The sequence below is a fragment of the Cornus florida genome, unplaced genomic scaffold (assembly GCF_030987335.1).
Source record: "Cornus florida cultivar Cherokee Brave unplaced genomic scaffold, ASM3098733v1 CherokeeBrave_3.0.0_Hap2_Chr08, whole genome shotgun sequence".
NCBI lineage: Eukaryota > Viridiplantae > Streptophyta > Magnoliopsida > Cornales > Cornaceae > Cornus > Cornus florida.
Window position 1 is genome coordinate 45,727,097 of NW_026775578.1, and position 26,511 is coordinate 45,753,607.

Sequence of the window (26,511 nt, forward strand, 5' to 3'; positions counted from 1 at the left end):
AATTTTCATCTGACCATGTGAATTTTCAACTTCAGCTCTTTTGTGATCTGCCATATGCCCAAACTTGAGGTGTCCATTTTAGAAAGGAATATGGATACAAATATATCCATATTTTATCATGCCAACTGCAAAATGAGCTGAAATCTGCTGCAAGTTGAACCTGTTACAGACCTTTACGGTCCTTCAATCATTGATGCGAATTTGGGGATTTGGGTTTGGTCAGCACCACATATTAGTCAATTGTGGGAATATATCTATATATAAGCCAATTTATCTTGGAAAATACCCTTTTAAGTCTTAGCTATGTCATCTAACATATATATGGTTTTTTTTTTACTTGACGTTTTTTTAGTTTTATCATTTTATATAGATTAGAGGTAAAAAGACTCAGAACTACATACTACAGCGGGGGTGAAAGCTTTTGACAAGCTTAGAGATGGAATGTCATGATTTTTGTTTGGTGATAGGCTCGGAGAATGAAATAGCCTTCTTCATTGAAGCCAGTGAATGGTATGTTTAATACTTTGCTCATGTGCTCATATGGTTTTTTTTTTTTTTTTTTTACTTGATTTTTATTAGTTTTATCTTTTTATATAGATTAGAGGTAAAAAGACTGAGAACTACATACTATAGTGGAGGTGAAAGCTTTTGACAAGCTTAGAGATGGAATGTCATGATCTTTGTTTAGTGACAGGCTTGGAGAATGAAATAGCTAGTGACAAGCTTCCAGTTCCAGAGCATGACCACTTTTCTTTTTTCTTGAATGAATGGGACTTTGTGGATTTAAGTTATATATATATATATGTTGGATGATTTGCTGAAACAATTTGGGTTGAAAAGATATGTAACTGATATTATATTGTTTCTATTTATTTTGATGTCTTAGATAAACATAAATGGGATGAAAAAAAAACAAACAAACAAACAAACAAACAAATAAACAAACTTAACCTGATTTATTTGATAAATGGGTTAAATGGGTCGTGTCGTGTTGAATTCAACATGACACGACCCAATTATTAAACGGGTTACATGGGTCGTGTTGTGTTACCCGTTTAATAATTGGGTCGTGTTCGTGTTTATCCAACTCGACACGAAAATTACATGGGTCGTGTCATGTTGAATCCAACTCGACACGAAAATTACATGGGTCGTGTCATATAATTTTCGTGTCGAGTTGGATAAACACGAACACGACCCAATTATTAAACGGGTAACACGACACGACCCATGTAACCCGTTTAATAATTGGGTCGTGTCATGTTGAATTCAACACGACACGACCCATTTAACCCATTTATCAAATAAATCAGGTTAAGTTTGTTTCTTTGTTTGTTTTTTTTTTTTTTTTTTTTTTCATCCCATTTATGTTTATCTAAGGCATCAAAATAACTAGAAACAATATAATATCAGTTACATATCTTTTCAACCCAAATTGTTTCAGCAAATCATCCAATATATATATATATATATAACTTAAATTCACAAAGTCCCATTCATTCAAGAAAAAAGAAAAGTGGTCATGCTCTGGAACTGGAAGCTTGTCACTGGCTATTTCATTCTCCGAGCCTGTCACTAAACAAAGATCATGACATTCCATCTCCAAGCTTGTCAAAAGCTTTCACCTCCATTGTAGTATGTAGTTCCTAGTCTTTTTACCTCTAATCTATATAAAAAGATAAAACTAATAAAAATCAAGTAAAAAAAAAAAAACCATATGAGCACATGAACAAAGTATTAAACATACCATTCACTGGCTTCAATGAAGAAGGCTATTTCATTCTCCGAGCCTATCACCAAACAAAAATCATGACATTCCATCTCCAAGCTTGTCAAAAGCTTTCACCCCCACTGTAGTATGTAGTTCTGAGTCTTTTTACCTCTAATCTATATAAAATGATAAAACTAAAAAAACGTCAAGTAAAAAAAAAACCATATATATGTTAGATGACATAGCTAAGACTTAAAAGAGTATTTTCCAAGATAAATTGGCTTATATATAGATATATTCCCACAATTGACTAATATATTCCCACAATTGACTAATATGTGGTGCTGACCAAACCCAAATCCCCAAATTCGCATCAATGATTGAAGGACCGTAAGGGTCTGTAATAGGTTCAACTTGCAGCAGATTTCAGCTCATTTTGCAGTTGGCATGATAAAATATGGATATATTTGTATCCATATTCCTTTCTAAAAATGGACACCTCAAGTTTGGGCATATGGCAGATCACAAAAGAGCTGAAGTTGAAAATTCACATGGTCAGATGAAAATTCCATGAGATTACCGGACAGATTAGCCAATTGTCGTCCTAAAGTTGAAGTAAATTGTCTAGTATAGATGTTATAAAAAATAGATAAGGACTTGACTGAAAATATAAAAGAATAAACTGAATTGGAGACCAAACTGGTGAACCCAGACTGCTACCAATCAAAGATAATCATTTTAGCTCAAACACGATGACATGATATGCTCAAGGGAAAATACGTTTACAATGCTTGATTTCTGTGTACAAAAATGATAAAAATTACAGTGTAGTTATGTGATCGGTGAAACTCTTAACGTTCAAAGTTATTTCTGCAAGAAACCATCTAACAGGAAAAAACAATACGATTTTCGAAAAGATGCTCCATGATGTAATTTTTATGTCAGAACCCCTAACCTTCACAGTTCGTAGTCCTCGAGTCACTGTTTCTTAGTATCAATAGAGAGGCACCTCTAGTTTCATCAATTTGGTAAACTGCATCATAAGTGACACACATGACAAAAAAATAAAATAAAGAAAGGGAAAAAAAAAAAAAAAAAAAAAAAAAAAAAAAAAAAAGAAGAAGAAGAAGAAAGAAAACAAAATGACTTTAGTTCCTATTATTATTCCTCAAATGTACTTTTGAATGATATGAAATGATCAATCCTTGATTCACTCCAAGTCTCCAACACAAAGAAGATTGTATGCATATAAACCCCCCCTAACAACCCCCTTCCCCTCCTTTCCCAAAACAAGAGGAAAAAAAACATACACAGGTATGTATATAAACCTGAGATGTCTTTAGTTCCAATTCCTCCCACTCTCCAGATGAATTACTTCCTTCCACTATTCCAATTCCAGCATAAATCAATGCACCAAGACCCTGCGAATCAAAAAAGCCAGCATTTGGTAATGATGTGAATATAAAATTATATGGATTAGAACAAATAAAATCTTGAAATTCTAAGAATTAGAACAAAGAAAATCTTGAAAATCTTGAACAAAGAAAAAAATAGAAGAAGAAAGAAAACAAAATGACTTTAGTTCCTATTATTATTCCTCAAATGTACTTTTGAATTATGTGAAATGATCAATCCTTGATTCACTCCAAGTCTCCAACACAAAGAAGCTTGTATGCATATAAACCCCCCATAAAAACCCCCTTCCCCTCCTTTCCCAAAACAAGGGGAAAAAAAACATACACAGGTATGTATATAAACCTGAGATGTTTTTAGTTCCATTTCCTCCCACTCTCCAGATGAATTACTTCCTTCCACTGTTCCAGTTCCAGCATAAATCAATGCACCAAGACCCTGCGAATCAAATAAGCCAGCATTTGGTGATGATATGAATATAAAATTATATGGATTAGGACAAAGAAAATCTTGAAATATAAAATTATACAGTCATGTCAACCTCCAAAAAAGAGCGTAGTTCAGTAGAATCATATTGCTCTTTGTCATATGCAGATTACTAACAAAAGGATCACCTCCAAGCATATGCTCTTTGTTAACCAAAACCACCAAAAAGGATATTCACTGGCTTCAATGAAGAAGGCATGATCAAAAGATAACTTCCAAAATAGTAGTAGCACAAAAAAAGTTTCACCAAATAGAGAGCTGAAAAAAAAAAAAAAAAAGAGCACAAGTTATATCAGTATTACAATTTATTTGCTAAAATATTAATAATAAATTGAGTTATAACATCATTAATACCTTATTGAACCATATCAGCACAAGTGTTTAAACATTGTGCTGAAGGAACGCCCTCTTTATTACTCATGGTCAAATCATCAAACTCCACAACAAGGTCATCCAATTGAAGTTGCATGCTCTCTTCATTTAAAAACACCAAAAGAAAAATTGATATAAATACCAATGAAAGTAAATTTAATTTAATTAATAAAAATTTGAATTGATTACCTTTTATATTAAATAACCAATCTCTTGTGCAAACCAAAGCCTTCACATTCTCAAGTTTAAGACAACTACGGAATTGATCAAGAATTCGACCACCAACACTAAAAGTAGCCTCGGAAGCAACCGTAGACACTGGAATGCTTAATACATCTCGAGCCATACGAGAAAGTACTGGATACCTGAACTGGTTGGCCTTCCAATATACAAGCACATCAAGGTCTACTTTCCTATCAACCTTTGGCTCATCCAAATACAATTCTAATTCTGATTTTTGAGCACTAGCAAATTCATCACTTTCAAAACTATCAAATTCCAATATAAAAAATAAATATGTAAAAGCGAGTACTCAAATAAATATTTTACAAGAATAAAGTAAAACTAGTTAAAATACGTAAATGAAAAAATAAGATATCAAATTACCTGCATGATATCTCTACTCTCTTTTGTCCAAAGTGCTTCTTCTCTTTCATAAGAACAACTTCCAACTGTTTGTGAAGTGGCTTTTGTGCTCATAGGAGAAGGAGAATCATGCAAATACTCATTAAAGAGACTAAACAAGTTATCACGGACCCTTTTGATCTCTCTAGAATCATACCCATAAATCTTAGTGTAACTAAAAGCCACAAAATAAAGCTTGAAATGAGGGTCTAAAATCACAGCAATAGCAAGGATCATGCTAAATTCTGACCAATATTTAGAGAATTTCGAATACATTTTAGTGGCCATGCTAGACAAGAACTCATCCAAACTCTCCTTTTCAGTTAGCAATTTTCGTTGAACTAAAAACACAGCAGGGAAGTACAAATTTGTTGTAGCATATTTTGTTCCAGAAAAGACTTTAGTGACATTATAAAATTCTCCTAAGAAATTGCAAATCTTCTCCACTTTGCTCCACTCATCTTTAGATGGACAATGCTTATAATTTGAGTCACTTAATGCCATGTGACAAAATGCACGACGATAATAAATGGCACACTCAAGCATAATAAATGTTGAGTTCCATCTTGTAGAAACATCTTGCCTCAAACCTCTCTTAGAATCCAAAGACACATGAGAAATGCATTCCAAAAATTTTTGTTTTCTCCCCGGAGAACCTTTAACATACTTAACACTTTCACCAATCTTAATGACAGATTAATCAATTTCTTTTAAACCATCTTGCACAATCAAATTCAAAATATGAGCACAACACCGAATGTGAAAATAATTACCATCACTCAACAATGCATCATTTAAATTTAATTGACACTTCAACATGTCAACAAATGAAGTATTTGAAGAAGCATTGTCCAAAGTGATTGAAAACAGTTTTTTCTCAATCCCCCATTCGGTTAACAATGTGTAATTTTTTCATTTATGGTAACCCCATTATGTGGTGATGGCATGTAGCAAAAGTTCAAGATTCTTTTCTGTAATTGCCAATCATCATCAATAAAATGTGCAGTGAGGCACAAGTACCCATTAGTAGTTAAAGAAGTCCATAAATCAGATGTCAAACAAATCCTACCATGCACTGATCCTAACAAGTGTCGAAGCCTACCCTTTTCAGTTTTATACATTTTCAAGATATCAGCCTTGGCAGTATTCCTACTAATAGGTTGAAAATCCTCACATAAATATCGACATACTACTCTAATGCCCTCATACTCAACAAATTGAAAAGGTAGCTTATGCATTATAATAGCAGCAGTCAATAATTCACGAAACTTTTCAGGATCAAATTTTGATGAATGCACTTGAGATAAAAGAAGCTGACCTACATCACGTGTGTTCTTTCTGATACAATTATCAATATGCCGCTTCATATTCCCAGTTCCATACTTGGAACTACACAAATAAACTGTCCCGCATTTGTTGCACTCGCATCTTGGCTTCTTGTCTTTAGCAAGAGGACGCATCTTAAAATATTTCCAAACGGCAGAGGTGAATTTTCTTTTTCGTTTTACAGCTTTTTTTGGTTTGAAAGCTTCCTCATCTCCTTGTAGCTCTTCAACTTCATCGCCAATTTCTTCAACATCTTCAAGGTTTATTTGAATATCAGTAGCAGCATCCATCTACAAGTTTGCACCGAAATAAAAAAAAAAGTAAAAAGATAACATAATAGAATACAAAAATAAATTACTAAGTTAATTTAATACATATTTCTTGTTTTAAGAAAAGATTAGTTATTGTTATAATTTATAATACACCCAAATTCTTTTTTCTGTAATAATCTCTAGACCTTAATACAAAATAATTATAACATAGAAATTTTCTTTTGTTTCAACAAAAAGTATTTCAAAATTTTTTTTCGCAAAAAATAAAATATAAGTGTGTGTAAATGTCTAAGAAATTATTTAACTCAAAAATGTTTGTGGAATTTATATTTCAGTAAAGAATATACAATATTTCTAAACGATTTAATCCAAGCATAAAAGAAACTAAAAAAGAACAAGAAATACACTGACATACATACATGTGTGTGCTTATATAGAAAATTAGAAATACACAGAGACATATATATATATATATATATATATATATGACTTATAGATGGTGTGGTCCAGCTTCGTCTTTCTGGGAAGAAAGCTAAAGATGATCAAAGAAATTTATCTGTACCTTTGTTAGAACTGACAGAAGGAAGAAATCAGATTAAATAGCCCAAATCTTATATTCTTATATACTAAAAACAGAACCGGCATCGATTGAAAATATAGAGATAGTGTCTGAAACATTCATTAGATTTTGAGCCTAAGCAAAGATTTGATTACTCTCCCTTTGACCATCTCCTGTCAAATCTCAGAAGAAACACCAATGAACCAATCAACACAACACACAAATAAATAAAGCACTAACACTAACCATATTTGCTAAAAAGAACCTCGGAATATCAAGTTCGTAGTGATAAAAACTATATTTCAGTATGCTGCTTGTAAAACTGCCACATGAGGAATTGAAGACGATCAAAGCTAGGGTTCGTAATCGCCTTTTGCTCTCTGTCGGCAAAAACAAAAAAATGGAAATAGTGAATAATGAATATAAGAGATAAGAAATGAAATAGGTACTGAAATCAAATGATCTGTACCTTTGTTAGTTGTGACTTTGTGTTAGAACTCGATAGAAGGAAGAAATCACATGAGGAATCGAAGAAGATCAAAGGCTCAAAGCTAGGGTTCGTACTTCTTAATCACCTTTTGCTCTCTGTCGACAGAAACAAGAAGATGGAATATGCCGTATGCGATAATGCGATAGGGTTAGTGCTTTTTTTCTTATATTTTTAATTTTACACCTATATGGACAAATTTACTAATTTAGCCTCTCTTATTTCACAATTTACTATTTTATATTTTAAATGGGTTTGGTCGTATTCGTGTTGACACGACCCGTTTAACCCGTTTAATTAAACGGGTTACGCGGGTTACACAGGTTGAACCCGAACCCAACCTAATTTTTTCGTGTTTTAATCGTGTCAACCCTTATCCGACCCAAACCCATTTATACTAAACCCAAACCCTTTTATCTCGTGTCGTGTTCGTGCCGTGTTATCGTGTCGTGTCCAATTTTGCCACCCCTAGCTCCAGGCCCTCAAGCCTCGAGAAATTAAATCTCGAGCACTTTAAACCCTAGCATTGCTTCAAGCCCATCAAGCTTCGAAAGATCAAATCTCGAGCACTCTAAGCCCTGACATCACCCCAGGCCCAAGTCCTGGCGCCACACCAGGCCCATCAAGACTCGCGAGACCGACTCTCAAATATCCCGAATCCTGGTGTTACGCCAGACGATGCTGTCTTGAAAGATCAGAGCTCCTTAACACGAGATGAAGGTAGGATCTTCGTGTTATAGGAATCCATGTTTGGGAAACTTAAGAGGATCTTGGATTGGTGGATGAGAAGTCAAGAGATGCCTTCGCTCTCGGCAAGGCCCAATTAACAAGATGATGGGATTATACACGTCGTGACAACAAACCTTAAAATCACAATTAATGTTGTGTCAGGCTTGACCAACCGACGGCCAAGCAACATTTAATGCCCTTGATTAGGGGAGAAGTGACATGGCAACATGGGATAAGGCTCGAGGAAAGGATTAGACCCTTCAAACCCCTAAATCTTCAGGATTACTCACGTAATCCGTATTGGGGGTGATGCATGCGAGGAACCATGCATAGAAGGGACCATTGGATAATGAGCAATGGAATTTAGATCTATAAATGACACTGTCCTATGAAGAAAGAACCAACCTCCCGAACGAAAGAAAAGCTATCATGAAATACCGTATACTCGCCCTACCACCATCTTGATCTTGATAGTTGGTCTTCTTCTCCTCCTCCTACATTGAGCATCTCCTCTATTTTCCTTCGTATTTGTATTCCTGGTATCTCTATTTTATTGCTATTTTATTACCTAGTAAAAAAGAACCCCTACATACAACATAACACCTATTAGAACTAATAAAGTCTTTTTTTTTTTTTTTTTTCCTTTTCGAACTTCCCTTCTAGTTTTTTATTTGCTTATTTCTAAGAGGGATGGATTTTGTAGCTTATAGATGGTGTCTAGAACAAACCCAATATTTCATGTATGAAATGAGTGGTACTATTGTAATGTTTGATATGGTTGTTGTGGATGTGGTGCAGCCACGTCACATAGTGTCAAATCCAGGTAGCCCCACAACATTATTACCCCGAACAAGAAAGACAAAAATAACAACACTTAGTCGAGATCAGGAAAATGATAGTCGATCGAGGGGTACCTTGAACCGACTAGCCACGAATCGTCGATAGAACCTCGATCCGACTCAGCCACAAATCGTTGATCGACGGGCTTAGAACCTCGATCCGACCCGGCCACAAATCATCGATCGACGGGCCTCGATCCTCGATCTGACCCAGTCGCTATTAATCAATCGACGGGCCCCGAGCCTCGATCCAGCCCAACCATTCAACCAAAACAAAGAGTAGATGGTAAGACTCTTCGAAGTTGGGGGAATGCTGGGGAATGCAGAAGGGACTTTGGAATGAAGTATAGAAAACTAGTCAAGTCTTGTAAAGGCAAGACCCAATCCAAGGACTAGAGCAAGAGATAGCTGCAGTAAGTACCGCGATCCTTAGAGCTAGCCTTACTTGGGTCATTTAAGGATAAACGTTACACTTGATAACGGAACCTGAAGGATAGGGATTAGGGTGACGTGACCTATAAAGGGTACATAGGCCCTGCCCAATTTAACGGAGACGCACCCGCCCCAAATTTGCTTCGAGTTTTCAATTCTTTTACCATATCCGCCCCATACCAATTTTTGGAGCTACCAAATCCGCCCCATTAAGAGCGGAGCGAAATTGCCATCCTTACTTGTCTTCCTTAAAGAAATTACAATATAACAAAACTACCTTCATCCCGCATATACCTTCTATATAGACTATATATATACACACACAAAGCTCATGCCATGGCTTAAGCTCTTTTGCAAGAAAACTTTTGTAAGTAATTGATGTATTATCATTCTTTTGCTAGAAAAATTTTGTATAAGCAACCAAAACCTGTGTTGAAGCATAAAAAGTAAAAATACCAGGAAATACCAATGGCCTGAGATCCACAAGAACCAAGTAGTTATCACTCCCACCAGAAACTAGTTTATATCCCAATTGAATCATTTAGCTTGCAAGAGCTCTGCAATTTGAAACCAATCCCTCAGGCTCCTTCCTATCTAGGGCTCAAAACCACCTTTGTTTTTTGGGCAAGAGACTATTGTTTCATATTTGTCTTAGTCACTTTTTATCTATGAGATCGTTAATTTTAGTTTTGGTTTGAGAATGTGTGGAATCTTAAAAAAAAAAATTAGTAATAGCAAAGCTTTTGTTTTCCAAATTTTCAAACGGTGTCTAATGGATACTTTAGTCATTTTGCTTACCCTTTTGAGGAGTTTTGAAAAAAAAAATAGTTGGGCTTTTATTTGAAAACACAAATACCCCGATATAGATGTAGAGATACATATTTATATTTTTGTATTTATAGAATCACCTTTTTTTTTTTTTTCTAACGTCAAGCAATACTTTCATCCACCATCAATAATTTTTTTTCCCATCATTTCATATCAATATTTCTCTTATAAATATTTGTATTTTTATATCTACTAGTAAAACACAAGTGCGAACGTGATGAAAAGAAGTTTTTTTTATTTTTTATAATCTTAATAATTATAAAAATTATCAAAATAAATTCAAATTTTCAAATAATTGATTAGTAAGTTGTTTGAGTAATTAAAATTTCAAATATTTATGAACGAAAATGTATTTTCAAAATAAAAATTTAAAAGTAAAACCTCAAATTTAAGGGGTTGCAATTATTTGTATAATATGTATATAATTAGAAAAGAAGGAAATATATAATATTACAAAACTTATTTGTTTAGTTAATAAATTGTGACATGACATAATTAAATAAACACAAAAAAATAAAAAATAAAAATAAATCAACATGATTAATGCAATTCAAAAAATAAAACATAATTAAACAAACACAAAAAAAATAATAATAATAAATCAACATGATTAATACAATTCATGTTGAATTTAACCTCGAATAATAATGATTTGAAACATCTTGATTGAATTTCAATTAAACAATTACCTAATTTTAATTGGTAATTTATTCTATTATTTGGAAAGATATATTACAAATGAGTTAGAAATAAAATAAAGTAGAAAATGCAAAGTTGTTTTAACCTTAAAAAGTTCTGAATATAATAGGATTTATTTTAATTGGTAACTTATTTTATTTTTTGGTAAATTATTTTATTATTTTATTTATAAATGATCTGAAACTTCTTCATTCAATTTCAATTAAACATTACCTATTTAATTTGAATTGGTAATTTATTTAATGATTTGAAATATCCTGATTGAATTTCAATTAAATAATTACTTATTTAATTTTAATTGGTAATTTATTTTATTATATAATAAATTAACCTAATCTATATAAATGATTTGAAATATCTTACATTTGATTTCAATTAAACAATTACCTATTTTATTTTAATGGGTAATTTATTTAATGATTTGAAATATCTTAATTGAATTTCAATTAAATAATTACCTATTTATTTTTAATTGATAATTTATTTAACGATTTGAAACATCTATAATTACCTATTTAATTTTAATTGGTAATTTATTTTATTATAATGTAATTTATTTTATTCAATAATTACATATTTTATTTTAATAAGTAACTTATTTTAGATGTTTTAATAATGATTTGAAACATCTTGATTGTATTTTAATTAAACAATTACCTAATCTATAAATGATTTGAAACATTTTGATCGAATTTCAATTAAATAATTTCTTATTTTATTTTAATTGATAATTTATTTAATAATTTGAAACATCTATAATTACCTATTTTATTTTAATTGGTGATTTATTTTATTATTTTGTAAATTATTTTATTAAATAAATACCTATTTTATTTTAGTAAATTATTTGAAACATCTTGATTGAATTTCAATTAAACAATTATCTTTATAATCTATAAATGATTTGAAACATCTTAATTAAATTTTAATTAAACAATTACTTATTTAATTTTAATTGATAATTTATTCAATGATTTGAAACATCTATAATTCCCTATTTAATTTTAATTGATAATATATTTTATTATTTTATAAAATATTTTATTAAAAAATTACCTATCTTATTTTAATAAATGATTTGAAACATCTTGATTGAATTTTAATTAAATAATTATCTAATTTTAATTAATAATTTAGTTATTATTTGAAAAGATTAGATCTATTTATATATTTAGGAAAGAGTTAAAAATAGAATAAAATAGAAAAAGTAAATTTGTTTTATCCTTTAAGAATTCCGAACATAATATGATTTATTTTAATTGGTAACTTATTTTATTTTTTTAGTAAATTATTTTATTATTTTATCTATAAATGATTTTAAACATCTAAATTTCAATTAAACAATTACCTATCTAATTTAAATTGGTAATTTATTTAATGATTTGAAATTTTGATTGAATTTCAATTAAACAATTACCTATTTAATTTTAATTGACAATTTATTTTATTATTTGGTAAAATATTTTATTAAATGATTATCTATTTTATTTTAATAGGTAACTTGTTTTAATAATGATTTAAAACATCTTCAATTAAACAATCACCTATTTAATTTTAATTGGTAATTTATTTAATGATTTGTAGTATTTATAATTACTTATTTAATTTTAATTGGTAATTTATTTTATTATTTTGTAAATTATTTAATTGATAATTTATTTTATTATTTTATTTTAATAGGTAACTTGTTTTATTCGTTTTAATTTTTTTACAAAAACTCTTTTATTTTAATTTATTTTATTTATAAAAATTCTTTTATTTTAATTTATTTTCTATCAATTAATAAATATTTTTTACCTAATCTATTAATGATTTGAAACATCTCCAATTAAACAATTAAAATATTAATGATTTATTTTATAGCAGCATCCATATACTATATAACAAAGGCCAGCCAATCCCAATCCCAATCCCAATCCCTTGACGCCTCCATAATTCCTCGGTTTGCTTAACGAAACCCTAACTAGAAAAGGGCAGGCAGACATTGATAGCAGCTTGATGGCGACGGAAATAATCTCTGGATCTAGGAGTTCGTCGGAATCTGGGAAGAAGAAGAAGGAGGCAAAAATCTCTGGATCTTCGAGTTCTCCCCCAAAGAATAAGGAAAAGGAAAAGGAAAAGTTAAAGGAGGAGGAGGAGGTCGAGAAAAGTATCTATGTTCGTGTGAGTGCCTATGACGAGGGTGTTAATGAGTTTGGCAGGAGTCCAGAAGTGACGGATTGGTACCTAATTAAATTATCGGCCAAGAAATGAACGAGATTGGAAGAGTTGAAGAGCCCCTTTCTGTGGAACCCATCGGCAGGAAAATGCCACTTCCGCGGCGGAGCTGCTCTGTAGCTCTGGGCTCCACCATATACTGCACTATTAATAATGCTTGTGATGCCGTCCGTGTCCTTGCCATGGACACTAGTAATATTAATATTGATTGCAAAGAAGTTGCTCTATTGAACCTTGGAAATGAAGCCTCTCTTATCGACGAAGTGACTGCTGATGATGGTAAGATCTATGTCTTTTGTGATAGTAAGCGATACAACTCCTCCATCGATAATATATTTCTGTGCAATGTTTTCGACCCCACAAATAATACGTGGAAGCCCATTAATCCTCCAACACCCTCAGAAGCACTGCCCTTTATCTGTCCGGTTGATACCTTTTCGGTGTATGATGACACTGCCAGGAGGATTCTTTTGGGGTCGCTTGGAGGTAGGGATTCTGATAGTGGTTTTTTAATTTCCTATAACCCCATTTGAAGAGTAGGAGCCGCCCTGCATTATTCACCACTTCCGTCTTTGAAGAATTATTTTATATTGAACCCCATTTGAAGAGTAGGAGCCGCCCTGCATTCTTTGATAATACTCTTTACTGGATGGGGGTTTGGAATGGCTTCTTGGATTATTCTGGCATATATGCTTACGATTTGGATCTCCAAACTCCCATCTACGGCCATATCTTCGGTATACATCCTTCCTTTTGGGGTTGTTCCCATAGTTGTTATATTCAACTTCATCATTTCCGTGGCGACCTCTTCTTTTTGATTTGGCTTCACGATCAAGTTGTTCGATGCGAGAGAGTGCGAATTTCCATTTCCAAACGGGAAGGTCATCAGACTAGTGTCGAAGCTCATGTCCTTTCCACCCAAGCCTATCAATTGTTAGACACCTCTCCATATTATCAAATCGGTGCTGTGCTGCTGTAAGTAAGTAAGTAATTCATTCTTTGACTCCCATCTTTAGCTTCGTCTTCGCCACACAACACTGCATTGTGATTATTTCTTTTTGGGTTTCTTAGTATTTACATGTTTGATAATTTTGATTGATTGATTTGCTCAAATGTTTTTATTTTTCACTATTGAAGAGAGAGACTTGAATAAATAAATTAGTAATACAAAATATATGAATTTTGTACATAAGTAAATCAGGAAAGGGTTTGATAGATAATGAACTGCAACAAAATTTTAGAATTTCTTGCCTTTTAGTTTGTTTGTAGGGGACCTAAGGGAGGGGGGGACTGATGTAAAATAATTGACATGGCAATTCTTAAATCGAGCAGCACTAATAACTCAATTTTAAAGTTTGGACCTTAAATAATGTTTTAAATAATATAAACTCAAATGAATCGAAAGATGATATTAAACCCCTCTTGAGCACCTTTATTGAAATCTTACCTATAAAGAAAAAAGAAAAAGAAGAAGACATAATTGTATAAGTCTTGGTATTAATGAGTACAATAGTTATACAAGATGGTGTGTGCGCTCTAGACATGAAATGGTGGATGTCTTCTAGTACGTGAGATGACAAGGATTGACGAGGATCGATCCTTACAATAAGATTAAGATTTGGCAATTGGCATTGTTCTTATTGCAAAAGAAGTGGTCGCTGATAGTATTCTTTCTATCAATATAAATGGATTCTTGAAAAAAGAAAGCTCTATCCTTAAAAGTCAAAATCTTTGAAAATAGAATGAAGATTAATAAAGAATCTAAGATTTGTTTTGAAAGGCTGAAGCTTTCAAGAAAATTATACTAAAGGTTCTGAAATTGAATCAAATAGAATTAATAAAGTTTTGAAGAATGAGGTCAAAAATCAGAGCCCGCCAACAAGCAATAATCTGAGAATAAAACTTTACAAGTCCTAAGAAACCTTAGGGATAACTATCGTAAAGAAAATTTTTGACCGGGATGTCTTCATGTTGTTTTTGCATTTTGTTGATTCTAAAATCCCAAGAGTTGACTATCGTCTAGGATTGTCTTTCTTTTGCGATTGGTTGATTTTCTTTGTTTTTCAATTTTTTTTTTTTAATGATGATTTCCATAAAGTTTAAACATCTCATGCTGACCTTGCAATTACAATCATTGATCTAGAGAGTTGTTAAATTTAGGATTCATAGAGAAGAGGTAGTTGAGGAACTACTATGTTTGGGGTTCTAATGCTTTAGAGGTTCTCTCAGTCGACCTTCTCTCACTAGAAAATGACCAACATGCTCTTATAAGAGATACAAAATATGCCTTTCTACACTATAACAAAGGTGAACTTGATAATTGAAAGTTAATTTAATAACCAAGATGACCAAAAATGAAAACAGTCAATGGATCATGCATTTATTTCGGCAATCAATGCAAGAGAGATTTATATGGTCAAGAAGTCTTAAACTAATTACCGGAAAAGTGCTATATTGGACGTAACCGAAGGTACCAAGACAACATTGAATTTAAACTAGTAATACACATTAAAATTTGTCTTAGGAAAGAGCTTGTTACTCATTAGTGCAAAAGATGCCTGTGTAAGATTTATAGGAAAGAGGGGAAAAAATTGATTCATACGAAAGAAGTATAAAGAAACTAAATTCATAATTTCTTTTCTTCTTTTGCAATACTAATTTTATATTAAATTACACAATAAAATATTTTTTGGTAAAAGATAATAAGTAAATCTAACTGTTGAAAGGGATTTTTAACTTGACAAAATTAGTTAATCAAATCTTAAAATTTTTTGGAACACCAATGCTGATTTAAGAAACTCAAGATGAAGTAGCGAAATCTTTAGCTAGAGTAACAGGATGATTAACTTACATCCTCTATCATTCCTTTTGAGATTTTTATGAGATTTGGTTGATTCTTCTTATTGCAAAAGGAGTTTCCATTACAGTTGGCAAATCCAAAAAAGTTGTCTCGTCTTCTTCTTCCTTTTCTTTCCTTTTTTATTTTCTTGTTAACAGAAAAATCTTTTATTTTATGCACAAGTTTTTTCCATATTTCTTTCATTGTGGAGGTAGTTTGGCAATTATCACCACCACTTGCATTCAGGAATTACAATTTTAAGTTCTCAGAGTTTGTAACCAAAACTTATAATTCATGAATTTGATCTAAAACAAGTCAGTATCCAGCATTGAAAACTCAAAAAGTACTTAACCTTTTGGAATCTTATACTAGTTCATATTTCCGTTTTATTTTCTTTTCCTATTTTGTTTTTTTGGGTGTCTACCAAAGTTGGTTATAGAAATGGTTGCAGGGGTCCATAACATTTAATACCCCGTAAGTAGAAGCATATTTGTTCTTACAGGGTATATTGAGTTCTCGACTTAGTGATTGCAATTTGGCAGAAGATTTGTGCAATATGCTATCATGTCATCTGCAAATATACTCATAAGCCCAGAGCGGGAAGAGAGAGATGAAATGAATTATTATATGTGTGATGATTATATGAATCTGATTTGTGCAACTATAAGTCTATTATTTGTACTTTTAAAATTTCTAGAACAAGCAATGAAGCGGAACAGATAAAAGCAACTAAACTATAAGTTTGTGAAGCCTTTGTAGACCAAATCACCAGACAAGTGGGCATTGGAGTGGTGAGTCAGTGATTACGAAGGAGTATTGGATAACACTGTTTGTATGATGTTGTTCGTCCCAAGTCCAACTTGGTGGGTGATTCTGCTACTAGTTTCCCAGGGCAAAGAATATTAGAGATACAACAAAGCTACCGGATGTCTCACTAGGTGTAGCAGCTGTTTCTTTTTCCATCTTTGTTTCTTGATGGAAATTGCAAAGCTTGGTTAATAAGCCAAGGAGAATCATAAGTTTGTGTTTGTACTAGTACAAGTGAATCCAAAATATTTGATGGATTAATTATTTTACATAATATTTTAGTTGAACTCTACGTTTCAATTCCTTTAGTTGTATTAGTTTAATATTAATCGGGATTCTATGTAGGATTGATGGGGTCACATATTTTCAGGATCGTTAGATTGGACTGAAAATCTTAAGAATCTATACAACTAGTAGTAAAACAACTCAAACTTTCTAAATTGAAATATTTTAAAAATAACAGGGAATAAGACTTAAATCAAAAGCAAAAAATAAATATATATAGCGAATGAGGCTAAACACCAATAATATTAACATTCTAGAACAAATCAAATTACGTAAAAAGATACACATATGAGAAACTTCGAAACCAATTTTTTGAATCTTCATTCCAGTATATTGAACATCAAAATAACAGAATATAACAAAACAATTAAAGTAAAGCCTAAACAAAGAATTAAATGAATAGAGGAGCAAGGAGAGAAAAAACAGTTCAGTTCAATTATCTGATCCATTTAGTTGGGGATACTCTTTTTTGTTAAAGAACATGGTAGAAGGGGAGAGAGAATGGAGGGGAAAAGAAAATGCAAAGTCTCTCTGTGTTTTGGTGGAGAATGGGCAAAAGAATAAACGGGAAAATAGAGAGCCCTATTTTTGTTATGAAAAAGAAAGAGAAATCAAGAAAATAGTGTAAAATAGATTAAATATTATTAAGTTTTGAGTCATACCTTTGAGTTCAAAGCTGGATCATGTCTACCTTTGACGATGATTCTGTTTTTTTGAGGTTTTATTATTTTTTAAATGCAATTAGGCTAAAGAGTTGAGCTTTATACTTAAAAAGATCAACAATACGATTAGTGGGATCGTATGTATATGATTCTACGAGACTATGATCCTATTTTTTTATGCCATCGGTCCTATTGTGATCTCGCTCCAAAGGGATTTTTTTATTGTGATCTGGATTATTTAAGTAATTTGGAATCACAGGCGATCCTACGATCTGGATGTGGTTTCTTAAAACCACGCTTTTGCCCAAGGTAATAACCTTTCATAACTGTCTAAGGTTATCGGGCTGATTTACTAATCTATAATATTTAATTTGCTTTACATTACCATATGCAAAAGAGGATCTTAAATATTGGCTGATGCATATATATAGAAATTCAGTTTTTAGTTTTGAAATCTCATAAATTAAGTAGACAAGTCTATTCTGTAATGCATATTTGGGTAGAATGTATTATGATGATACTGACCAGTAATACTATAATGATATGATTGACATGAAAGGCCAGGAGAGACCGAAAGAAGAAAACATGAAATTTGTTTTGGTTATATGTATTAATTTTGCAACTGCAAAAAGTGATTTAATTTGGATGTATATCTGAGACTTGGGAATATATCTTTATACGTGCCAACTTGTAGTACAATTTGTATATGATGCATATATAATGAATGTATGGTTGTATGTATAATGTGCGTAGAGCAATGGGCATGCTTTGTGTCTTGCCTAGCTTGGCTTACTGTTGTGTGTTTGAGTTCTCTTTTTCCTCTATGAAGAAGTGGGGTTTTAGTAAAATAAAAATTGAAAAAGTGGATGTGATTTCTAGTGAAGCTCGCCTCTGTTAAACGTTGCAATGACTTTAGATGGCTGGATTTGTTTCACTCAGTGATGTTAGTTTTGGCTTATCAAAGCTGTTGTGCTTTTGCAGGGGGAGAGGGTCGCAACTGTAGAGGCTTTAGCTCGTTGAGATGGTGATAGACTTGAAAAGAAGAAGCAGGCTTTCGTCAAAGTTCTTGAGAAGAGGCCCAGATACGTCGTCACTTGGGGCTATGGACCCCACCAACCCATCCTAATGAGGAGCTAGAGACTGATAGGAGGTTTAGGATTGTGACAGAAAAGAAATATGGAGGAAAGATTAGTAGTAGATTAAAAGTAGATTAGAAGCTACGATGAGCATGATGATCCTAAAAGGATTTCTCTCTCAAAACAATGTTCCACCACCAAATTATCCATTGGAAACAATTGCGATTGTTGTCTTTTATGCCTGTTTGCCCAGAAGAAATTATAAGCAAGCACATGCCTTGCATCACTTTGACAGACAGCCAACTCAACGTCCCATTCCTGTGACCGTTTTGGAGGTGGTTTTTTCTTGATTTCTCTTCCCCATGTCCAACCCCATGCATCAGCAATTGTGTGTGTGTGTCTGTTGGGTTAAGTGCAAAAAAAACTTTTGTGCATAAATAATTTCTTACTTTTTGAAAATGTCCATTTCAATCCAAAAAAAATAAAAAAAAGTGTGTGTAAATAAACCTTTCTGACCACTTTTTGGTCAAAATTAACATAAATGTAATTCAAAAATTTATCTTGTCCTTTTCTTTTCCTATTCTACCCTTCTCTCCTACCTCCCCACCACCATCACCACCACTCCTGTATATTTCCCGCCTCTCTTAATGGTATATTCAAATACTATGATTGAAATTTTGGACCCACAACATTTTAGATCTCAAATCTTCCAAAATATATATCCCTCTCAACTGTGCCCTTTCGACCAGACCACTGCCATTTTCTTGTATCTCCCATTCTCACCCTAATTCTGTCCGTCTGTTTTGTGATTTGTGTCCATTGCCGTGATACAATGCAATTTGTGACCCACATGAATGGGTCATCTTCTTTCTATAGATAGGAGAAGACCCAGAACAACAAAAACTATATATCTAACACAGAGCATATATACGTGTTCTCTGTGTAAAATCCCAAATCCCAATGTTCTTTCTATCCCCACCAAATTCATCAAACTCAAAAAAATAACAAATTATCATACCCAAAGCATACCAAAAAATCATAATTTTCAACTCTAAAATCCCCCCTCTTCCATTTTGTTCTCTCTGTAAAAATCCAAATTAAAGCTATAAATATTGATGCACACTCCATAGATCCATCAGTCATACTGCTATATATATCGCATTATCTTCAGTTACACGGTAACTTTGAAAGTTGCAGTCTAGAAGAAAGTTTAGAATTATTAGTTGTATCTTAGTAGGCTGGAAATTACATTCCTATAGAGTATCTAAAATATATTTCAAGATTTTCAGGCACACAGTATTCCTCACATAACTAGTACTGTGTGCCTGAAAATCCCCCATTTTCCATTGCTGATAAAGAGTTACAGAGGTCACCGTATCCTCGCCGTCGTTGAGCCACAGATTGGGCTCCGGCGATGACGACTTGCAGCGGGGATGGCACGCCGGTGATGCGTTTTCGACGTCGATGGTCGCCGACAAACTCTCTGGTCAACACCCATCTCGCATCGTCTCCGTACTCCTCTGCCATAACAAATCAAAGCCCATCCCCATTATCCACTTAGCTAACTCCCAAATGTGCCTCAAATCGCCGCCGAAAATCCGGACGAGCTCGATCCGCCGCTTCGACTGCAAACTCCTCCAAAACAGCTCTGGTGCTCCTACCTCAGCCGTCCATCAACCAAATACAAAGGGCAAAAAGAAAATAATAAATTATCTAAAATGGTAATTTCACATTGCCTAATTTTTTAAATATTATTTTATTTATATTAGAAAGGGTATTGATGTCTTTTTATACAAAAAAAAAAAAGGTAAATGGTAATTTCACATTGCCTAATTTTTTAAATATTATTTTATTTATATTAGAAAGGGTATTGATGTCTTTTTATACAAAAAAAAAAAAAGTAATTGCACCAAATTAATAATATATGAAGTTTTATACCATAGGAAGTTTTATACCACGAATTATTTTGCATTGCACTGTATAGAGGGGATTTTTTATACTTAACCCTATGTCTATCTGTTACTGCGAACACTTCCTCTTCCTCAGCTACTTACCATGCATAAATTTTTTTAATACAATACAATGTTTGAGTCAGTAATATAAAATGTCCTTAATTATTTCAATCAGACCAATTTGAATTTTGACCGAATGGATTACCAACTAAGACGCATAATGCAACCAGTTCTGATATTCCGTAAATGACTGAACATGCTTCCAATCTAGCGCCTATAATATCATGCGAGAGAGTTTTTATATATATATATGTATGGATAGATACACACACAATTACATTAAAACAAAGCAAAGTGAATTATGTCGGTAGCTAATTATTGTTGGCAGCAATAATATCACACCTTCAAATTTACGTATTGCCAGTACTTAGCGATACAAAGCTCGAAAACAGAGAAAAAAACAACCATACTAACTCCTCTTCCATGGAAGAAACGATGGCAATATGCAATAAATTAGCCTTTAAATATGTTGATGCGTAAATCCTCACGACTCAGAACGATGGCATTTACTTACAAAACAAAATGACGTCACTTCGAATGGCATCGGTGGGGTGCTAGCCAAGGACCCTCCAACGATCAAGTTAGTACTTGTAATCGTATTACATAATAACTATGTATCTTTTATTTAGGAATTTTTTCTCATATCTTCTTTAACAGTTTGGTGCCCTATTTATGGCTGTCAATTGGAATCCAATTGGTTCCGCCGATGTCGATGGTTGATCTTATTTTCCGCTTGTGCGAGATCATAGGAGATTTGTTGCTAGATTTGTCGGGGATATGAATAATCCTTTTGACCTCCTCCAATTATGATAAGATTATTCTTACCCTGTTGAACCACGTCAGATTTCATTATCCTTGATAATGAAATATAATCAATTTTATCAAGGGTAGGATAGGTTTATATTTTTCCCTATCAGTTGCCCCCCATTCCCAAGCTTGCACATCTAGCTTTGGAAATGTAAATTTTTTTTTTTTTTTCAACCCCTATGAACAGTACCCGCGGGGTACTATTCCCGCGGGGTACTATTCACGCGGATACTATTCATGCGAATAGTAACTCAAAATTTTTTTTTTTTTCAACTCCTGTGAACAGTACCCGCGGGGTACTATTCCCGCGGGTACTATTCACGTGAATAGTAACTCAGGAATTTTTTTTTTTTTTAACCCTGGGTACTGTTCCCTTGGATACTATTTTTGGTACCCTTAGGTATTCTACCCCCGGATACTACTTTTAGTACCCTTGGGTATTCTTCCCTTGGGTACTATTTCTAGAACCCTTGGGTACTCCGCCTCTGGGTACTCTGCCCCTGGGTACTATTTGTAGTACCCTCGAGTATTCTGCCCCTGGGTACTCTTCCCCTTGGTAAGGGAATAAATTGTACGAGCTTCACTCAAGTCGTTACTCCTTTAATAAGGAAATTAAATTTTACGAGTTTCACCCAACTCGTCCCCTTTAATAAGGAATTTTTATTGACTATCCATTTATAGTACATGGATGTTAATTACGGGATTTATTCAGCCCGGGTCCTTGTAGTACAGGACATTTATTTACTATCCCTTATAGTACGGGGATATTTGATTACGGGATTCATTCAGCCCAGGTCCTTGTAGTACAGGATACTTATTTACTATCCCTTATAGTACGGGGATATTGATTACGAGATTCATTCAGCCATGGTACTTGTAGTACATGACACTTATTTACTATCCCTTATAGTTCGAGGATATTTGATTACGGGAATCATTCAACCCATCCCTTTAGCAAGGGAATAAACTTTACGAGCTTTACTCAGCTCGTCCCTTTAGTAAGGGAATTAATTACCACATAAGTATAACACGTGAGGGGGAGGATCGTTTTTTGACCTGACCTTTATAGGTTAAGTCCTGATCTCTGATGACCATACTTTTGTCAGTTAGGCCCTAGTCTTGGTCTCTAATGACCAAACTTGGGGTAACCGGGCACTGATCTTAGATGACCGAGCCTTTGTAGACTTTGGGCAATCAATTCTTAGCCTTGGTTGACTAGGCCTTGGTTTTGGATAACCAAGCCTTGATTTATAATAACCAAGGATTGTACCCTTCCCGTCGTGAAGAGATTAGAAACCCGACTAACTCGATGTACCAAGGTACGATCAATCTTCTAAACCTTGTCATCATATGTAGATCGGTGATTGATATCGTATGATCCACTATTCTGCCCCCCATGTTGGGATCTTGGGTGATGACCCATTCTATAGACGTTTATGCAACGGATCTTGGTATCTAAAAATATTGGATTGGGTTAGAAGTAATTACTAAAAATTAACCTGCAATGGATTATCAATCCAAAATTCTGCATAATCTGAAGTCGATAGGCCATTCCTGCAAGGGAAGAGAGGTGACGACTGTCGTCTGGTAGGTGGAGGCTTAGTGTCCAGCGACTGGCTTGATGCCTGGTGGATAGAGGCGTGGTACCCAACGGCTGACAGATGACGGTCTGGTGGTCAGTACCAGATGACGGTCTGGTGGTCAGTACCTCGTTAGGTCCAATGATCGCCCTTAACTTAGGAACCTGCTTGGGAATACAGACCTCATTGGACATGGGATCTTGAGGGACATTGGACCTCCTTGGACCTGAAGGTCTCGATACATTCTTGGGTGTAGAAGGCCACCCTGATTGTATGAACGGACGGAGTAACGAAACTCCGTTGCTAGAGACATCCTCAGTAGTAGAAGCTTTACTAGTAAGTAGAGACACCCTTGTTGGTGGTGATCTTCTTGATGGGTGGAGACCTACCCATTTATGTAGGTACAGAAAGACCAGACCTTAGTCTTCAACGATTTGGCCTTGGTAATTGGCTGCTGCCCGATATAAGATGGAGTCTGGTCTTAGACAACCAAACCTCAATAGTGAAGGGACCAAGCATCGTTAGATGGAAAACACCATATTGGACTGCCTGGGTCGAAGTGCCAAATTTTGAAAGGTGGCATCACGTAACCCACTGTTTTGCCCCCAGTATCATAGACAAGTAATCAAGATGTAGAGTCTCGTCCTTATATAAGAACATGGAAACCCGTTGTCAACTGATGACTTTGGGAAGGTTTCCATGATCAGAAACTTTCGTCTTACCGTCCGAGCCAAGTCGCGTTGGGATTATTATTTCTTCAGAGAACTAATCGTTCCCACAGACGGCGCCAGCTATTGATGCGTAAATCCTCACGACTCGGAACGACGGCGTTTACCTGCAAAACAAAGGGACGTCACTTCGAATGGCACCGGTGGGGTGCCAGCCAAGGACCCTCCAACGATCAAGTAAGTACTTGTAATCGTATCACATAATAACTATGTATCTTTTGTTTAGGAGTTTTTTCTCATACCTTCTTTAACAGCTTGGTGCCCTATTTATGGCTGTCAATTGGAATCCAGTTGGTTCCGCCGATGTCAATGGTTGATCTTATCTTCCGCTTGTGCGAGATCATAGGAGATTTGTTGCTAGATTTGTCGGGGATATGAATAATCCTTTTGACCTCCTTCAATTATGATAGGATTATTCTTACCCTGTTGAACCACGTCAGATTTTATATTTTTGATCTTTCGCAGCGAATCACTTGGTTTCTCTTTAAAAAATGGTCACAAGAATTTACTTAAGGGCTTCGGCAAAGAGGATCTCTCTACCGATTCTCGGCAAAAGAAGACAAGCCTTGTTTCTCTGTACGGGCGGCGGCTGCTATAGGAGAATCACTAAGATTTCAGAGCAGCGGCAACAAGGCTCCTCGTATGGGCGGCGGCGACGTCGTTAAGGTAGATGGTGAAATGGAACGGTGCTTCTCTGTAGATGGAAATAGTCGGTGGCTAGGTTTATGTTTGGTTCGGAGAGAGGGGTATTGGGTGTTAGATGCAGAGAGGGTGTTGGGTGTATCGAGGGTGTTGATGCAGAGGCGGCGACTAGGTTTGTGTTTGGTTCACCTTTTTTGGGTGTTGTGTGTATAATATCATTTGGGTGTGTAATGTCATTTGGGTGTACAATGTCATTTAGTATGGGAGGGGTAGTTTTGTCTTTTAGATTTATAATTTTTTTTGTATTAAATTGTATTAAAAAATTAAGGGTAAATGTGTCAATTCACCTTTGTTAGAGCCCAAAAAAACAAATTGGGGTGTAAGTGAAAGTTAAAAACCAAATCTTCATCTAAGTGAGAAATGACCTAACCTTAGAGGGTGTGAGTGAAATTAACCCTTCTTATTATTATTTTTGGCAATACGACAATTTCTAATACAAGAAGGTTTCGAAAGATCTGTTTAGTATCTTTTCCTGATTTCGGAGTTAAAGTTTACATCCCACCAAATTCCAAAGTTTATTTTTTTTTTTACATAATTACGAAAATGCCACTAAGCACGCTCAGTGCACGCATGCTGGCAGCCAACCTAAGCACCCTCGTGACTATCAAGGGTGTAGCTACCCTCCATTTGGCAAAACTTATTTTTAAAAAGAGCCAAAATGATCCAAAGACATGGCGTAACCCTATATGCTTATATCTTGCCTTAGACAAATGTCAAGGGGCTAACAATATTTCACTAGCTTCGGACCTTTTAGAGTTAAAACTATGATAATACAACAATAATGATATTACCAACAAGTATATTAACAAGGTGGAAATAAATGAAAAAAGAAGAACAATAGAAGAAAGTAACAAGGTGCCTCATTGCAGAAATTCTTGGGAAAATATTATTCGACTAGGTTTATTATCCTGTGAAATTATTTGTTATAAATCAAGTAACTGGTTATATGTGGGCCCGGATAATAATTTTTGACTAATTTTCAAAGGGAGTAGGAAGGAAATGAATAGTTTTATAAAAATAGAAGTTACAATGAAAATCTTACCAACTTTGTTACAGTTCTCGAGGAGTCGGGGGAGGTGAGACTATGTTGGCCAAAACAGGAGCCAATGAAAAATTTTGATGGATTGAAATGTGACATTATGGGTATTCTAGAATTGGTTAATTTGACAGTAATAAGTAAGACCATAATAAGGGGGAATGAGCAAAATCATGAGGCAAAAACTAATGCTTTAAAGGGCAATTGCCTCATCTTATTTGAAAAAATGATGAAAAAAATATTAACGACTTGCCGCATCCATGAAGACCTGCAAACACTATGGTTCTTCATGAAAAATGCTCCATTGTTTCATAGGACAACTGAACGTTACGAATTAATTCATAAATTTGTGGATTTTTTACGCGAGATAAACATGTTCGTGTATTTAAGTGATGTTTTCCTTAACCCTCCCACAATGATGAATAATTGACATTCCAGAGTTCAATTAGGAACCCTTTCTCCACTGTATAGGCAATTGTTGAGATTCATATCAAAATCAAGCCTCTTTAAATTCCAACCAATATAAGTTTGCTGAGCCAATTTTCGATTTTCACAGCAATGCTCTTGGTCATTACAAAGTCTGTCAGCGATGTAGGGTTTTTTGTTTTGTTTTGTTTTTAAAACCTAATTCTTATTATTGTTTTTGGCAGTACGACAACCCCTCAAACAAGAAGATTTTGGAAGATCCGTTTAGTGCCGTTCCCTGATTTTGTGGCTAACGTTTATAGCCCACCAAACTCTAAACTATATTTTTCTGCATCATAAAGAAAATGCCACTTGGCGCCCTCAAGGCACATTGACAGCCCACCTGAGTACCCTCATGGTTGTTAGGGTGTTGCTAACCTCTGTTTGGCAAAACCTTATGTTTTTAACTAGAGCCAAAGTGATTCCTAGACATGGCATGACCTTATATGCCTATGTCTTGTCTTGGACAAATGTTAAGGGGCTAACACTAGTCCATTACCTCCGGAGCTTTTGGAGTT

General features: G+C 34.2%; 1 protein-coding gene and 3 long non-coding RNA genes across 5 annotated transcripts; 2 read left to right on the forward strand and 2 right to left on the reverse strand.

Annotated features, from left to right (window-relative positions):
* Positions 1–206: 206 nt before the first annotated feature.
* LOC132268627 (uncharacterized) lies at positions 207–897 on the forward strand. The gene is made up of 2 exons (XR_009469318.1): positions 207–510; positions 598–897. It is a non-coding gene; the product is annotated as an uncharacterized LOC132268627 (long non-coding RNA).
* A 550-nt stretch (positions 898–1,447) lies between these two features.
* On the reverse strand, positions 1,448–3,569 carry LOC132268628 (uncharacterized). 2 transcript variants are annotated; one of them, XR_009469320.1, is made up of 4 exons: positions 3,040–3,569; positions 2,667–2,744; positions 1,748–1,887; positions 1,448–1,666 (listed from the first exon to the last, which is right to left on the reverse strand). It is a non-coding gene; the product is annotated as an uncharacterized LOC132268628 (long non-coding RNA). The 2 variants fall into 2 exon arrangements; XR_009469319.1 differs by lacking the exon at positions 3,040–3,569 and having other exon boundaries at positions 2,667–2,992.
* A 1,010-nt stretch (positions 3,570–4,579) lies between these two features.
* Positions 4,580–5,110, reverse strand: LOC132270167 (zinc finger BED domain-containing protein RICESLEEPER 1-like). Its single transcript, XM_059771367.1, has one exon. The coding sequence runs from the start codon at positions 5,108–5,110 to the stop codon at positions 4,580–4,582; it is 531 nt and encodes a 176-aa protein (XP_059627350.1).
* A 7,574-nt stretch (positions 5,111–12,684) lies between these two features.
* On the forward strand, positions 12,685–18,899 carry LOC132271562 (uncharacterized). Its single transcript, XR_009469738.1, has 2 exons — positions 12,685–13,977; positions 18,569–18,899. It is a non-coding gene; the product is annotated as an uncharacterized LOC132271562 (long non-coding RNA).
* The last annotated feature ends 7,612 nt before the right edge of the window (positions 18,900–26,511 follow it).